This window comes from Rhinatrema bivittatum, chromosome 18 (assembly GCF_901001135.1).
Source record: "Rhinatrema bivittatum chromosome 18, aRhiBiv1.1, whole genome shotgun sequence".
In the NCBI taxonomy this organism is placed as follows: Eukaryota; Metazoa; Chordata; class Amphibia; order Gymnophiona; family Rhinatrematidae; genus Rhinatrema; species Rhinatrema bivittatum.
In genome coordinates this window covers 3,521,102-3,538,929 of record NC_042632.1, presented here as the reverse complement: position 1 = coordinate 3,538,929, position 17,828 = coordinate 3,521,102, and the positions used below count along the sequence as shown (strand labels likewise).

General features: G+C 47.2%; 1 protein-coding gene across 3 annotated transcripts in view; it reads left to right on the top strand.

Moving 5' to 3' along the window:
• The window catches only part of PAIP2 (poly(A) binding protein interacting protein 2), a 443,063-nt gene that overhangs the window by 362,723 nt on the left and 62,512 nt on the right, over positions 1-17,828 (top strand). Inside the window, exon 1 of one of the 3 annotated variants that reach the window (XM_029583906.1) lies at positions 3,968-4,070. The exons of the other annotated variants lie outside the window; for them this stretch is intronic. Within the exon in view, the coding sequence (XP_029439766.1) occupies positions 4,023-4,070 (48 nt within the window). The 5' untranslated portion in view covers positions 3,968-4,022. Of the gene's footprint in view, positions 1-3,967; positions 4,071-17,828 lie in introns of those variants that run through there. 3 annotated transcript variants of the gene reach the window in all.

The following is a 17,828-nucleotide window of genomic DNA, read 5'->3' as shown; positions in this document are numbered from 1 at the left end:
CTCAGTGCCCAAATTCCCAGGTTCTTCTGCCACAAATGAGAACTATATCCCTAGGAATTTACATTCTCGTCCACACCTGGCCAGGGGAAGACCTTCTGCACGCCTTCCCTCCATGACCGTTACTGGGCAGGGTCATCTGCAGATAGAGCATCACAGGGGCCTAGTTCTACTAGTCACCCCGGACTGGTGAAGAAGGCCATGGTACGTAACACATACGAAGACTACTTGCTGAGAACCCTCTGTGCCTACCTCCACACAGGGACTTTCTCGGCAGGGCCCGATCCTCTACGAAGATGTATCTCGATTCTCTCTTAGGGTCTGGCCCTTGAAAGGACTAGCCCGAAGAAGCGCAGTCACTCAAAGACAGTGATTGACACCCTGCTCCGAGCACGCAAGTTTCTCCACATCCCTGTCTTACATACGGATCTGGAGAGTATTCGAGGCCTGGTGTGAGGACCGCAGGACTCTCCCGCAGACAGCTAAATTTCCTTGATCCTGGAGTTCCTACAGGACGGTATGAAGAAGGGTTGTCACCCAACTCCCTCAAGGTCCAAGTTGCCAAGCTGGCCTGCTTCAGAGCCGAAGTGGACGGCATCAAGCTATCAAGCCATCCAGATGTATCCCGCTTCCTGAAAGGGATTAAACAATTCCGACCACCCCTAAAGTGGCCGGTGCTTCTATGGAATCTCAATCTAGTATTAGACTTCCTAGCGGGGGGGCTTCCTTCAGACTAACATGCGGTCTGTCACTAGGTCTCTTAACATTGAAGATGGCATTCTTGGTGGCAGTATGTTCAGCTCATCGCACCTCCGAACTTCAGGCACTAATCTTGTCGGGAACCAGTTCCTTAGCTTCACGCCTGGAACCATACAACTTGCGCACTGTCCCCTCCTTCTTAGCCGAAAGTGGTTTCCCAGTTCACTGAACCAAACCATTTCATACCATCTCCAGATGAACATAAGGACTCTGAAGACTCACGCCTTCATCGCCAGCTAAATGTCGGCAGACTCCTAGTCCGATACCTGGAAAGATCGGAACCTGTGTGCAAAATGGACCACTTGTTCGTTCTTCACAGCGGGAAGAAAACAAGGGGAAGCAGCCTCACCGGCGACCATAGCCCGCAGGTATCAAAGAAGTAATCAAGGCGGCCTACACATAGGCAGGAAAGCCCTTACCTCTACAAGTTAAGGCTCATTCTACAAGGGCCCAGGCAGTATTCCTGGGCGGAAACCAAGCTGCTGTCAACTGCCGAGATCTGATGAGCGGCAACGTGGTCCTCCATACACAACTTTTCCAGGTTCTACTGCCTGGAAGTTCAGGCCCCAGGATGACACAGCTTTTGCAAGGGCAGTACTGAGTGGGCCACGGGTAGCCTCCCACCCTGGCAGGGAGTAGCTTTTGTACATCCCATTGGTCCTGAGTCCATCTGGCTACATGCTAGGAAATGGAGAAATTACTTACCTGATAATTTCGTTTTCCTTAGTGTAGACAGATGGACTTAGCATCCTGCCCACAGTTGCCCCAGAAAACGAGAACCTCTGATAGCAAACCTTGAGATTAAGCAAATACGGGTAAGCCATGGCCTACCCATAGTTGGTCTGGTGTCGGCGTTAATTGGTTGAATACACTGGCAGTCTCCAGTTGGAAATCAGTTGAACCAGTTCAAGTTTAATCAAGTTATTTAAACAAACATATATCCACAACGGCTTTTCAGGGAGAATACTGAAGAGCTAAGCTTACTGCACGGGTATATGTAGAGTGACGTCAGCTTTGAAATCTGACCCCGTCTCCCATCTTCTATCAGGAGAGCACAATACCCATTGGTCCTGAGTCCATCTGTCTACACTAAGGAAAATGAAATTATCAGGTAAGTAATTTCTCCAATCTCAGAAAGACACAGAACACCTTCCTAATGTCGTGGTCGAGAGGTCTCCTTTATGCGTTTCCTCCAATAACTCATCTCAAGAACAGTTCAGAAAATATGGGACAGGGCTTGCATGATACTCATAGCGCCCACGAGGCCGAGACAGCCCTGGTTTGCTTATCTGATACAGTACTCCAAAAGCGACCAGTTAGATCTTGGTCAAGACCCAGATCTCTTGTCTCAGGAAGGGGGCTCTCTTCTTCATCCTCTGCACTCCTCCCTCCACCTGACGGCTTGGATGTTGAACGCAAGATTTTGCAGTGATTAACTCTTTCAGCAGATATTCAAAGAATTATAGCTGCAAGAAAACCATCAACCAGATGAAACTATTCCTTCAGATGAACAAGGTATGTTGAGTGGTGTCCGACTCGGAACATTAACCCTTTTCTCTTCCACACCCAGCGAAATCCTAACTTATTACATCTTTTCAAGACAGGATTAGCGCCATCATCAATTAGAGTAAGTGCTATTGCTGCTTACCATGTGGAAGCAGCAATTGCACTTACTCTTTACATGTGAAGGTAAAGGACTCTTCAGTGGCTTTTCACCCTTTGGTTTCACGATTCATGGAGGACTCTTTAACCTTCTTCCTTCAGTCCACAAGCCTCCAGTTCCTTGGAATTTAAATGTGGTCTTAATAGCTCTAATGAAACCCACCCTTCGAACCACTACATTTGAAATATCTAACTTGGAAAGTGATTTTTCTCATAACAGTCACCTCTGCCCGAAGAGTGAGTGAGCTACAAGCATTAGTTCGCTTCTCTCCCTACTTGCAGTTTTATCATGACAAAGTAGTTCTCAGAACTCACCCTAAATTTCTACCTAAAGTGGTTTCAGCTTTTCACATTAATCAACACATTTCATTACCCATCTTTTTTCCCAAATCACACAGGAACAGGAGAGAATTTCTGCTCCACATCTTAGACTGTAAAAGAGCTTTAGCTTACAATAAACAAAGAACTCAGCCTCATAGGCAAGCCTCACAATTATTCGTCTTATTTAACCCTAACTCGCTAGGTGTAGCAGTCTTCAAAAGGACAATATCCAACTGGCTCTCAAACTGTATTCAATTCTGACACTCTTCAGCAAATGTACCCTTGTCACTGCTCATCAGGTGTGAGCCACAGCATCCTTCATGGCACATCTACGAAATGTTCCCATAGAGGACATCTGCAAAGCAGCTATGTGGTCATCAATTCGCACCTTTACAGCTCATTACTGCCTCAACCAGCTTATAGCTTCAGACAGCGGTTTGAAAAAGCAGTGTTATCAAGTGTGCTTAACCAAAAGGACATGTCCAGAGGGGAGTAGGAGGAAAAAAACCAGAGAAAAATCAGTTTTGCATATCTATATGTGTAAAGAACTTTGGGGTTGGTCAATCTACCTTACACTTAAACATTTGTTTTTCGTTTGGGCTGGGGACTCCCAAATAGCATGGCTAATTCAGCCTGCTTATTGACTGAAAAGAAGCAAGTTTGCTTACCGTAAATGGTGTTTTCCATAGATAGGATGAATTAGCCATCCGTACACTCCCTTCTCCCTGGACATGTCTCTTGTCCCAGCTCTTTCTATCAAACTACTGTTTCTAGCTTTCTCACTAACTGAAGAGATGGGTCTCGCGCTTCGTGCGGGAAGTGCCATGCAAGCTCAGTAGTTCAGAACTTTAACTTGGAGAGAGAATGTCCGCGAGAGCGTGCTGTTGGTGATTTCACCCATATAGCATGGCTAATTCATCCTGCTATCTACGGAAAACACCGTTCACGGTAAGCAAACTTGCTTCTTATTTTATTTACATTGGATTACCTATGCATGAACTGCTTTGCATGGATTTGCAAAATTCAAGGATACAAATGCCATGCAAAGCAGCTCATTGTAATAGGGGAGGAATTCAGGACAATTTTATGCAAATATCATGTGATATCACCATGATAGGGCTATATCCCATGATATACGCTCTTTATCGTGCATTATAGCCCTAATGTGGCTTGATGAATCTCCATCTGTCTCTGCAGGTGCTACTTTCTTTCTGTCACTACATTAGATGCCAAGAGCTTCAAGCTCCCTTTCCCGTCCTGACCTATGCCCATGATTCCTCAGCATGAGGGTGGGAGTGCAGTCTCTGGAGAGACACCTTGGAAATCTCAGGGTACTGACTTTCTTTCATCTTGTTCTCTGCAATCTAACTGGGAAGGGGGGGTGGAGAGATATGCCAAGAGGAATGTGACTGGATTCGGGAGCTGAATGACAACTCTGTCCAGTGGAAATTAGGAGAAACAGTAGCTATAGCTGTCAAAAATGTAGTATCCTGTCAAGGGCCCAAAATGTGATTTTGATTGGGGACAACATATGCCAGCATCAGGACCTGGCTTTTTTACATTGTCTTCCATGTAATGAAATCTATTTTTATCACAATGGAGTGGAATTTCTTCCCTTTACTGTAAAATGAAATACAGCATGTATTTGGTAGCTCATGTCAAAACTGGCATGCTAATAAAACTATCAGAAATGGTCTGCTCCAGCCTCAGTCTAAACTCACCCCCTCCCCTTCAATTCCCTGCACCTGCCAGGTGCCAGGAAGGTCTGGAACAAGAAAGAGGGAAGTTCTCTGCTAAGTGAGATGTCTGGCTAGCAGGAGAGCCTGGGGATCAGGGAAGGGTTATTGTGCAGCTGTCACCCCTGCCAGGGAAGGGGAAAAAAATGTTAGAGTGGGCTACCCCCAACACCAAATTTGAGTGTGACCATAAAATAAATTTTCCCACATATTTATTTATTTATTTAACAGTTTTATATACCGAAGTTCTGGTAACAAAGTTACTAATCACTTCGGTTTACATTACAAACAATAGATTGACAGTATTTAGAATAATGTCTTACAATGAACAGGATAAATAGAACTTGGAGAAAATAAAAATAATAACTTAAGGGTAATTATATACAAAGTAGTGGACCTTCCTGGAGATCAAAGCTTAGGTATTAAGTTTGAAATTAAGAGAATGCTTGGTTGAACAACCAGGTCTTTAGTCTTTTTTTAAAGGTGGGAGTCGATTGTTCAATTCTAAGGTCTGGTGGGAGTGAATTCCAGAGATTAGGACCGGCAGTGGAAATAGCTCTTTTGCTAAGTGAAGTCTTGAGAGGATGGGCTCTTAGCGTGCCTTTCTGAGCTTGTCTAGTCGGACAAGAGGTGGAGTGAAGCTGTAAAGGGATGGTGAGGTCCATTGGGGTGGAGTTATAGATGGCTTTGTGGATTATTGATAGGGATTTATAGAGGATTCTGTGTTTGATAGGGAGCCAGTGAAGGTTCTTTAAAATGGGAGTAATGTGGTCCCTTTTATTAGATTTAGTCAGGATCCTCGCAGTGGCATTTTGTAACATTTGCAGAGGTTTTAGAGAGTTTGCGGGTAAACCAAGCAGCAAAGAATTACAATAGTCTATCTTCGAGAAAATGATTGCTTGTAATACATATCTGAAGTCTTGGAAGTATAAGAGTGGTCTTAGCCTCTTTAATACTTGAAGTTTAAAGAAGCAATCTTTTATGGTGTTGTTAATGAAGCTTTTGTAGTTCAGCTGGTTATCCATGGTGACCCCAAGGTTTCTGACCTGAGTGGAAAAGGCTGGTGGAGATAAGTTGTGTGAGTAGGGAGCAGTGTAGTTACCATTTGGGGTGATGAGCAGGAACTCTGACTTGTTGGAATTGAGAATCAAATCAAGATTTGTTAGGAGGTTATTGATGGATAGAAGACAGGAATTCCAGAATTGAATATGATCCTTCTTGATGCCTAGCATGCAGGTATGTGAGGGAAAGGGAAGCTCCGGAGCTGCTTGCATATCGCACTGCTGGAGGAACCTCAGCTCATTGGTGCAGAGAGTGAGGCGTTGACGTATGGACTGTGAAACTAGGAACCACTGCTGGTAGAAAGACTATAGAGTCTAGGGGGTATTAAAGATCATGTACTTTAGGTAGAGGGGAGAAAGAGGGATATTCTGGGTAGTATGGACAGAGCATGGTAAGAGAGAAAGTGAGAAGTGATGGAAATTGGATGAGAGGAGAGAGTTCCTGTCCAAAAGTGCTTACAATTTAAAAAAAAAAAAAAAGTTGAGCAGAGACTAAGGGGAACTAGCAGGAGAGATGTTATAATAACTAAAAATATAACATTACAGCACATCATAGCTTTTTACAAGAAGGAGGGACACATAAAAACCTGTTACAGAGTGTAAAAAAACAAAAAAATGTATAAATACCTGTCACTTTCCGAATCCCCCAGGCGTGCGGTCATCCAGGCAGCGGCGGGAGCCGGAGGGCCGCGTGGGTCCAGGCGGGCGGCGGCGGCGGGAGCCGGCGGGCGGGTGGGCGCGTGTTGGTTTCAGGCGGGCAGCGGCGGCAGGAGCCGGCGGGCGCGTGTTCGATCGAGGCCGCGGGCGGGTGGGCGCCTGTTCATCCAGGCGGTGGCGGGAGCCGGGGGGCGGGTGGGCGCGCGTTGGTTTCAGGCGGGCGGTGGTGGCGGGAGCCGGCGGGCGGGTGGGCGCGTGTTCGATTGAGGCCGCGGGCGGGTGGGCGCGCGTTGGTTTCAGGCGGGCGGCGGCGGCGGGAGCCGGCGGGCGGGCGGGCGCGTGTTCAATCGAGGCCGGGTCGCAAAGGCGCGCATCCATCCAGGCGGAGGGAGCCGGCGACGAAAGCGGCCTCCGGCAGCCCCCACGGGCAGTGAATGAATGCGCGCCTGTGATAGGCGCTCAAGGCAGTCACATGCCATGACGTCGGGCGTCGTGACGTCACGCCGTGAGCGCCAAATCGCACGGGTCGCACAGGCGCGCATTCATTCACTGCCGGTGGGGGCTGCCGGAGGCCGCTTTCGTCGCCGGCTCCCTCCGCCTGGATGGATGCGCGCCTTTGCGACCCGGCCTCGATCGAACACCCGCCCGCCGGCTCCCGCCGCCGCCCGCCTGAAACCAACGCGCGCCCACCCGCCCCCCGGCTCCCGCCGCCGCCGCCTGGATGAACAGGCGCCCACCCGCCTGCGGCCTCGATCGAACACGTGCCCGCCCGCCGGCCGCCTGAAGCCAACGCGTGCCCACCCGCCCCCCCGGCTCCCGCCGCCGCCGCCTGGATGAACGGGCGCTCACTCGCCCGCGGCCTAGATCGAACACGCGCCCACCCGGCTCCCGCCGGCCGCCTGAAACCAACGCGCGCCCACCCGCCCCCCCCGGCTCCCGCCGCCGCCGCCTGGATGACCGCACGCCTGGGGGATTCGGAAAGTGACAGGTATTTACATATTTTTGGTTTTTTGTTTTTTACACTTCCTGGTGCCTGTCATTTCAATTGTCATTTGAAATGACATTTGAAATGACAGGTACCAGCGCACCCAGGTTACTGGATAGGCGCTGTATTAAGCGCCTATACAGTAAAATGGGTTGCGCGGGCCTAACCCTTCCCTAACGCTTCACAGACGCGGCATGCATTTGCATGCAATTAGAAGAGAGTATCGAGCGCTAAGTGAAGAGAACTGTGCGTGTGGGGAGGAAGGGTGCGCCTGGCAATGCCGCACTCTTTCTACCGCGGTCTTAGAGTATCGATCTGTATGTAACTAGTGCATTTTATATTCCCATTTTGCCATTATTAGCCTGAAAGGGGGATGTTGCATACATAAACAAACTTTGCTTCTCATCCCTGCTTTGTCCTGCCCATCTTACTGAAATTCATTATCCAAATGTGGGCTGTCAGTAACAAGGCCATTCACTTCCCTAACTTTCCCAGGGCCCTGGCCTTCATGACCATTTCCCTACCAGGGAGGAGGGTTACTTACTTCCTGCAGTCTTGGTGCTAGATCATTCCTGCTTCTCTCTTTGACCAGCATATGGACAGAGCAGAAGGTGGTAGGAAGCTGGTGTGATTTTGACAGCATTAGATAAGAGAGGTTAGCATCTCTATTGCCTACAAAGGGGTATGGAGCCTGAGACTTGAGGGATCAGGTATTCATCCAGGAGCCTTGGTGTTGTGTTGGAGGTGCAGCAGAGATGCAGAGGCTGCTTGTGTCATGAAGACAGGGGAGCAATCTGCATTCTCCAAGGACAAGCAGGATGGTAGTCCTCACACATGGATGACATCATTGGATGGAGCCCGGCACGGAAAACTTTTGTCAAAGTTTCTAGAAACTTTGACAGGCACACTGAGCATGCCCAGCATGCCGCTAACCACATGTCCATGCAGGGTCTCTTCTTCTTTTCTGCAGAGCTGTCGCCTTGCGGTTTTGGAGCTCGTGCTTCTTTTTAGCTTTTTCACTAGTTGGTGGTTTTTTTCCTTCCACGCGTCATGTAGGGTCCCTCGCACTCCTCAAGCAATGATCAGTAAGTGCTTCGTGCCTTTGCGATCGATTCTCAATAGCTTCCCGTCCTGGTGTTCGCCGACCATTGCCCATGCACCGTGTTCTTTTTTCCATGGCATCGACCAGCTTCCACCAGTGCCCCAGACCATGTCCATCACAGACCCCCAGAGGTCTGTATTCTCTGTCTGGGGGCTTCTCACGCTGTTGGCGTCTGCAATCTCTGTGTCCAGATGACCCCCAAGGGTCATCTGGCCCTTCTTGACAAATGGAAAACTTTTCAGGTCCAAGCAGTTGGAGCCATCCTCGGCATCGGAAACTTCAACCCCACTTGGGAAGGAGCTCCTGGCCCCATCCCTGTCAAGTTTGCCTTCTCCTGCCTTGCTTGGTCCCGAGCTAGGCGCAGGGGACCATCTGCTATCCCTGTCATCCCATTCCCGGTCAGGTTCTTCGATGTCTCCAGGCAAGGGCTGTGGTGCTCATCTAGAAAGTTCTAAGAAGCACAGTCAAAGATCATCGTAGTCATCGAAGCCAGACGGTGAGAAGGCATCGAGCTTGGTGCCTCCCACAAAGATGTCGAAGGCGGAGGAGACCATCCCCTGTAACCCCACCGATGCCTCCAGGCTGCCTCTACCTGGTGGAGGGCTTGGTCACCCTTTGTTAGAGTGGCTCGACACACTGCTTAGTATGCTCCCAATGCAGCTGGCTCCGGTGCCCTAAGCCCCTTCGCGGCCACTGGGCGCACCACTGCCACTGGCCACCACACAAGTGAGTGACTCCTCCGAGTAGGAAAGGCCATTGGGCTCGATGGTGGTCCAGAGATGCACAGTGCCACCTCACTTGCCGGTTCTCCCAGGGCCCTTGGGGTTGGTCCCGCTGATGCCACTGGATCCCTCGCCACCCTTGCAGACTCGAGGTTTCTCTATGCCTGCGGCGCCTCTTTTGGTGCCCTCGAGGACCAGGCCGCGCACACTCATGGGCCTTTCCCTCCCCCCCCGCATCCCCAGAAGGTCACAGTGAGGGGGAAGCTCCTTATGACCCCTGGGAGGAGGAGGTGTCTATATCCTCCTCCAAGGAATCGGAAGATTTGCCTTCTGAACCTTCTCCACCGGAGGAAAGGCTGAAGAGGTTAGGCCTGTTCAGCTTGGAGAAGAGATGGCTGGGGTGGGGGGGGGGGATATGATAGAGGTCTTTAAGATCATGAGAGGTCTTGAACGAGTAGATGTGAATTGGTTATTTACACTTTCGGATAATAGAAGGACTAGGGGGAATTCCATGAAGTTAGCAAGTAGCACATTTAAGACTAATTGGAGAAAATTATTTTTCACTCAACGCACAATTAAGCTCTGGAATTTGTTGCCAGAGGATGTGGTTAGTGCAGTTAGTGTAGCTAGGTTCAAAATAGGTTTGGATAAGTTATTGGAGGAGAAGTCTATTAACTATTAATAAAGTTGACTTAAGGAATAGCCACTGCTATTAATTGCATCAGTAGCATGGGATCTTCTTGGTGTTTGAGTAATTGCCAGGTTCTTGGTGGCTTGGTTTGGCCTCCGTTGGAAACAGGATGCTGGGCTTGATGGACCCTTGGTCTGATCCAGCATGGCAATTTCTTATATTCTTATGAGGAACAGCGGCATTCTCTCCCTGAGAATCATTCCTTCGCGGGCTTTGTCAAGGCCATGGCTGAATCTGTGCCTTTCCAACTATTGACAGAGTAGGACTTCAGGCCTAAAACGCTGGAGATTCTACAATTTGTGGATGCTCTGAAGGAAGTGGTGGCGGTACCAGTTCATGACATTTTCAAAGAGCTGGTGACCCGCCTGTGGGAGTATCCCATCTCAGTGCCACCAGTTAATAGGAAGACTGATGCGGTATATCTAGTCTAGCCGTCTATTGGGTTTGACTGCCGTCAAATCCCCTACCAGTCGGTGGTGGTAGAATCAGCCCTGAAAAAGACTGAGGATTCGTACCGATGCCTCTGCTCCTCTAGGGTGTGAGCATAAAGCTCTTTATGCGTTGGGGTGCCAAGTGTTTCAGGGCGCCATGCTCATTGCCTGCATAGCTTGCAACCAGCTTTACATGGGCCAGTTTTCCTGGAACTTGTGGAAGCAGGCCCTGGAATTTAGTGAGCGTCTGCCTCAATAATTCCAGGAGGACTTCCAATGTATTATCCGGAAGGGCCTGAAGTTCGATAAGCGTATGATGTCTTCAAGACAGCCATGAGATCCACTGCAGTGGGCATTGGAGCACATCTGATGGCATTGCTGATGGCCTCCGACTTAGGACGTGAGATCCAGGACCATCTGGCTGACTTGCTGTGTACAGGGGAGAACCTGTTTGGAGACAGGATTAAAGAGGTTGTGGCTCAGCTGAAGGACTATCAGGAGACTGGAGGGTGGCTAATGTAACCCTAGTATTTAAAAAGGGTTCCAGGGGCGATCCGAAAAACTACAGATCAGTTAGCCTGACTTCAGTGCCAGGAAAAATAGTGGAAAGTGTTCTAAATATCAAAATCACAGAACATATAGAAAGACATGGTTTAATGGAACAAAGTCAGCATGGCTTTACTCAAGGCAAATCTTGCCTCACGAATCTGCTTCACTTTTTTGAAGAGGTTAATAAACGTAGATAAAGGTGAACCGGTAGATGTAGTGTATTTGGATTTTCAGAAGACGTTTGACAAAGTTCCTCATGAGAAGCTTCTAGGAAAAGTAAAAAGTCATGGGATAGGTGGCGATGTCCTTTCGTGGATTACAAACTGGCTAAAAGACAGGAAACAGAGTAGGATTAAATGGACAATTTTCTCAGTGGAAGGGAGTGGGCAGTGGAGTGCCTCAGGGATCTGTATTGGGACCCTTACTTTTCAATATATTTATAAATGATCTGGAAAGAAATACGAGTGAGGTAATCAAATTTGCAGATACAAAATTATTCAGAGTAGTTAAATTACAAGCAGATTGTGATAAATTGCAGGAAGACCTTGTGAGACTGGAAAATTGCTTGTCCTGTGAGAACACAGGATGTTAGTCCTCACGAAACCTGCCCGCCACCCCGCAGAGTTGGGTTCGCTTGCGATTTGTTGTTTTATTTTTTCGCACATACTTTTTATATACACGAGACTGAAGGGGGACTCCTGCTGGATGCAGGGTTTGTGCCATGCTGGGCATGCCCAGTAGGTGCCAGTCAAAGTTCTAGAAACTTTGACAAAAGTGTTCTGTGATAGGGCTCCATCCTGATGATGTCACCCCATATGTGAGGACTAACATCCTGCTGTCCTGTGAGAACACCTGTTACAGGTAAGCAACTCTGCTATTTCAGGCTGCTTTTCCCAAGAATAAACAGTGGATTTCTGCAGCTCCACCTTAATGGTTTATGGACTTTTCCTCCAGGAATGTGTCCAAACCTCGTTTAAATGCAGCTACATTAATAGCTTTTGCCATATCCTCCGGCAACAAATTCCAGAGCTTAATTATGCACTGAGTAAAAAAATTATTTTTTCTTATTAGTTTTAAATGTACAGCTTAGTAATTTCATTGTGTCCCCTAGCCTTTTTGAAATAGTAAATAAGCAATCCATATTTGCTCATTCCACCTCAGACCTCTACCACTTCTCCCCTCAGCCATCTCTTCTCCAAGCTGAAGAGACCTAACCTCTTTAGCCTTTCCTCATAGAGAAATCAGTCTATCCCCTTTATCATTTTGGTTGCCCTTCTCTGTACCTTTTCTAATTCTGCTATATCTTTTTTGAGATGATGTGGCCAGAACTGCACAAGCTACTCAAGATGAGATTGCACCATGGAGCGATACAGAGGCATTATGATATTCTGTTTTTGATTCTCCATTCCTTTCCTAATAATCTCTAGCATTCTATTTGTTTTCTTGGCTGCTGCTGCATACTGAGCAGAAGATTAACGTATTATCGACTATGACTCCTAAATCCTTTTCCTGAATGGTGAATCCTAATCTGTGTAGCTATAATTTGGGTTCCTCATCCCTAAGTGCATCACTTTGCACTTGTCCACATTAAATTTCATTTGCATGCCCAGTCTCCCAGTTTTGTAGGGTCCTCTTGCAATTTCTCATAATACACTTGTGATTTAACAACTTTGAATAATTTTGTTCATCAGCAAATTTGATCACCTCACTTGTTGTTCCCATTTCTAAGTCTTTAAAAATGTTAAAAAGCAGTGGTCCCAAAACAGATCACTGGGACACTCTACTATTCACTTTTCTCTATTGAGAAAATTTACCATTTACCCCTACTCTCTGTTTTCTATCTTGTAACTAGTTCCCAATCCACAATAGGCAACTGCCTTCTATCCCATGACTTTTTAATTTCCTAAGGAGGAAAGCAGTAGGCATGTTATCACATCTTTATTATATTGCTTAAGCCAACAAAGATAAGTGGTAATATGTCTGGGATCTGTATTGGGACCACTTACTGTTCAATATATTTATAAATGATCTGGAAAGAAATACGACGAGTGAGATAATCAAATTTGCAGATGACACAAAATTGTTCAGAGGAGTTAAATCACAAGCAGATTGTGATAAATTGCAGGAAGACCTTGTGAGACTGGAAAATTGGGCATCCAAATGGCAGATGAAATTTAATGTGGATAAGTGCAAGGTGATGCATATAGGGAAAAATAACCCATGCTATAATTACACAATGTTGGGTTCCATATTAGGTGCTACAACCCAAGAAATAGATCTAGGTGTCATAGTGGATAACACATTGAAATCGTCAGTACAGTGTGCTGAGGCAGTCAAAAAAGCAAACAGAATGTTGGGAATTATTAGAAAGGGAATGGTGAATAAAACGGAAAATGTCATAATGCCTCTGTATCGCTCCATGGTGAGACCGCACCTTGAATATTGTGTACAGTTCTGGTCGCCACATCTCAAAAAAGATATAATTGAGATGGAGAAGGTACAGAGAAGGGTTACCAAAATGATAAGGGGAATGGAACAACTCCCCTATGAGGAAAGACTAAAGAGGTTAGGACTTTTCAGCTTGGAGAAGAGACGGCTGAGGGGGGATATGATAGAGATGTTTAAAATCATGAGAGGTCTAGAACGGGTAGATGTGAATCTGTTATTTACTCTTTCGGATAGTAGAAAGACTAGGGGGCACTCCATGAAGTTAGCATGGGGCACATTTAAAACTAATTGGAGAAAGTTATTTTTTTTCTCAACGCACAATTAAACTCCGGAATTTGTTGCCAGAGGATGTGGTTAGTGCAGTTAGTATAGCTAACTGCACTTATGGCCTGGATTGGCCACTGTTGGAAACAAGATGCTGGGCTTGATGGACCCTTGGTCTGACCCAGTATGGCATTTTCTTATGTTCTTATGTTCTTAGCTGTGTTTAAAAAAGGATTGGATAAGTTCTTGGAGGAGAATTTATTTATTTTAATTATTTAAGTTTTTTTTATATACCGGCATTCAAGACTGGTAGTCCCATCATGCTGGTTCACATAGAACAGGAGTGCAAATTAAACTTAAACTTAAAACAATAGTGCGGAAAAAGCAGTTACATGTAACAGGGCTAATAGAACTGGCGTAGGAAAGAAAAGAAAAGAACAAACCAGATAAATTACATATGGCTAAATAACTTTGTTAGAGGTAGATAACAGTGATATTGAAGTCCATTACCTGCTATTAAGTCCATTACGAAGTCCATTACCTGCTATTAAGTTCACTTAGAGAATAGCCACTGCAATTAGCAATGGTAACATGGAATAGACTTAGTTTTTGGGTACTTGCCAGGTTCTTATGGCCTGGATTGGCCACTGTTGGAAACAGGATGTTGGGCTTGATGGACCCTTGGTCTGACCCAGTATGGCATTTTCTTATGTTCTTATGGTAGATGTAGTATATTTGGATTTTCAGAAGGCATTCGTGAGAGACTTCTAAGAAAAAGTTGCGGGATAGGAGGCAATGCCCTTTTGTGGATTACAAACTGGTTAAAAAACAGGAAACAGAGAGCAGGATGAAATGGTCTGTTTTCTCAGTGGAAGAGGTAAACAGTGGAGTGCATGAGCAATCTGGTCTTGGAACAGTGCTTTTTAATATATTTTTAAATGATCTGGAAAGAGATAACAAGTGAGATGATCAAAATTGCAGATGACACAAAAATATTCAGAGTAGTTAAATCACAAGCGGATTGTGATAAATTACAGGAGGACTTTGCGAGACTGGAAGATTGAGCATTCAAATGGCACCTGAAATATAATGTGGACAAGTGCAAGGTGTTGCATATTCGGAAGAATAACCCATGCTGTAGTTGCATGATGTTGGGTTCCATATTGCGGTTACCACTCAGGAAAAAGATCAAAGTGAAATCGCTGGCTCAGTGTGCTGTGGCAGTCAAAAAAGCAAACAATCAGATCTATCCAGTAAAGTGCGGCCGCGTTTACCCCGCTCCTAACTCGCGTTCTACTCACTTTCCGGCCGCGTTAGCCCTTCCTGCGATACACTATCCCCTTTAACCTACTCCTACCGCGTCCTAAAGTCCCCGGGCAACCCCTTCCGCACGCGGCATGTATATTGCATGCAAACGATCGAATTAGCTATTCCCTACCATCCAGTAACGCGCACCCCGACTATCCCTTTTTTACCCTGCCGTTTTGCCGCGCATTTAACCTGCTAACTTACCGCCTACCCCTACCCCTGCGTTAGAGGCAGGGGTAAGGGTAGGCGGCAAACTTTACCCCATCCCCCGCTCTCCTGCCCTGGCCGCGTCCATGGGTGCTGGTCTCCGGGGCAGCCCCAGTCCTCTCCCCTCCTCCCGAAGCAACAAAAGCAAAAAAAATCGAAAAAAAAAGTTGCAAGAGAGAGAGAGGATGGGCAATCCTACGCTCGGGATGGCCAGTCCCTCGCCCCTCCTCCCGAGGCAAGGCGCGAAAAGCAGCCTTGCTCCGGGAGGAGGGGAGAGAGGACTGGCAGTGTGAAGCGACCAAGTGACTTACTTTTTTTTGCAGCCCTCCGGAGGAGACGGCCATCAGCAGAAACAGATCGCGGCTCCCCTCCCCTGCCTCCCGGCAAAGATGGATGCCTGCACGGGGGAAAGCGGCCCCTGTACGTGCAATTGGCCGCTCAAGACGTGACGTCACATGCCGTGACGCCAAACGTTGTGACATCACGTCTTGAGCGGCCAATTGCACGCACAGGGGCCGCTTTCCCCCGTGCAGGCGTCCATCTTCGCCGGGAGCAGCGATCCGTTTCTGCTGAAGGCCTTCTCCGGAGGGCTGCAAAAAAAAGTAAGTCGCTTGGTCGCTTCACACTGCCAGTCCTCTCTCCCCTCCTCCCGGAGCAAGGCTGCTTTTCGCGCCTTGCCTCGGGAGGAGGGGAGAGGGACTGGCCATCCCGAGTGTAGGATTGCCCGTCCTCTCTCCCCTCGCTCTTGCTACATTTTTTTTTCGGTTTACACTGCCAGCCCTGTCTCCCCTCCTCCCGGAGCAAGGCTGCTTTCGCACCTTGCTTCGGGAGGAGGGGAGAGGGCTGACAATCACCCGCCCGCCGGCTCCCACCTCGATGACAGCCCGCCGGCTACCGCCTCGATGAACTCGCTCCTGCCTCGAACGCGCGCCCGCCGGCTCCCACCAGTAAGTTAACTTTTTTTACACTTTTGTTTTTTACACTTTTGTTTTAATTTTCGCCTGCGCCTTGCTTCGGGAGTGGGGGAACCATCCACTTCCTGGTACCTGTCATTTCAAATGTCAGTTGAAATGACATTTGAAATGACAGGTACCAGCGCACCCAGGATACTGTATAGGCGCTGTATTAAGCGCCTATACAGTAAAATGGGTTGCGCGGGCCTATCCCTTCGCCTAACGCTTCGCAGACGCGGCTTGCATTTGCAAGCAATTTAAATAGAGTATCGAGCGGTATGTGAGCAGGACTGTGCGTGCGGGAACGAGGGTGCGCCCGGCACTGCCGCACTCTTTCTAACGCGGCCTTGCTGTATCGACCTGAATATTAGGAATTATTAGGCAGGGATTGAATAAAACGGAAAATGTCATAATTCCTCTGTATCACTCCATGGTGAGACCACACCTTGAGTACTGTGTACAGTTCTGGTCATTGCATCTCAAAAAAGATATAGTTGCACTGGAAAAGGTACAGAGAAGGGCTACCAAAATGATAAGGGGAATGGAACAACTCCCCTATGAGGAAAGACTAAAGAGGTTAGGACTTTTCAGCTTGGAGAAGAGACGACTGAGGGGGGATATGATAGAGGTGTTTAAAATCATGAGAGGTCTAGAACGGGTAGATGTGAATCGGTTATTTACTCTTTCGGATAGTAGAAAGACTAGGGGAAACTCCGTGAAGTTAGCATGGGGCACATTTAAAACTAATCGGAGAAAGTTCTTTTTTACTCAACGCACAATTAAACTCTGGAATTTGTTGCCAGAGAATGTGGTTCGTGCAGTTAGTATAGCTGTGTTTAAAAAAGGATTGGATAAGTTCTTGGAGGAGAAGTCCATTACCTGCTATTAAGTTCACTTAGAGAATAGCCACTGCCATTAGCAATGGTTACATGGAATAGACTTAGTTTTTGGGTACTTGCCAGGTTCTTATGGCCTGGATTGGCCACTGTTGGAAACAGGATGCTGGGCTTGATGGACCCTTGGTCGGACCCAGTATGGCATTTTCTTATGTTCTTATGTTCTTAGAATGTATAGCAGTAAATGATGTGATACATTGATACATGCAACGCTAGATGGTAGCAGTCGTGAACAAGGTGGCAGTCACAATCAATGTGGGCACTGTGCTCATTGTATACTTAGTATGAACGGAGACACATGGACTGACCCTGTTTCAGGTTACAAAGTTTATCGTAAGACACATACCACATGTGAATCTGATCATGTGGTATATGCCATTGTATGTCCTTGTCCGAAGGTATACATTGGTCGGACGGTCAGAAAAATTCGAATCCGTTTAAATGAACATAAGTCCAAATTACATACTGCTACTTTAACTGCACCCATCGTTTCACATTGCATTCAGAAAAGCCACACTTTTGGAGACTTGAAGTGGACTATCTTAGACCAAGTCCGATTGCCTTCCCGTGGCGGCGATCGGTCTCGTTCTTTAAACAAACGAGAAGCCTTCTGGATTTTCACTTTACAATCACAAGCACCCACAGGGTTAAATGAATTATTGGATTGGAATTCAATTTTGTGATCTTTGAAGTTTAAATGTTTGCGCTTCGAATGGAGTTTGTATTTACCTTTTTGATTCGCGGTTCATTGTACACGTCATACGTTCAGAGCTTGATGGAGATTGGTTGCACAGCTATCTTCACACCACGTTCAAAAGGACGCTTCCGTTAGCTTACAGCGTTCTCAGCCTTGGACAGAGTCGTAAGACCTACACTTGGAACCTAACAGGCAATGGCCCAACACTGACCGACGAGACATCGGAAGAGGATCAACTCCCTGATGAAAGGTCTCAGTGCAGACCTGAAACGTGGCTACGTCGGTGACCCATCAAATCATCAGATAAGTCGGGGTGTTGTATAAGCTTCTTTTGTAAGCCATAAGAGACTGCCGTTTAAGCCTTCCTGGGTCGCGTCCATCA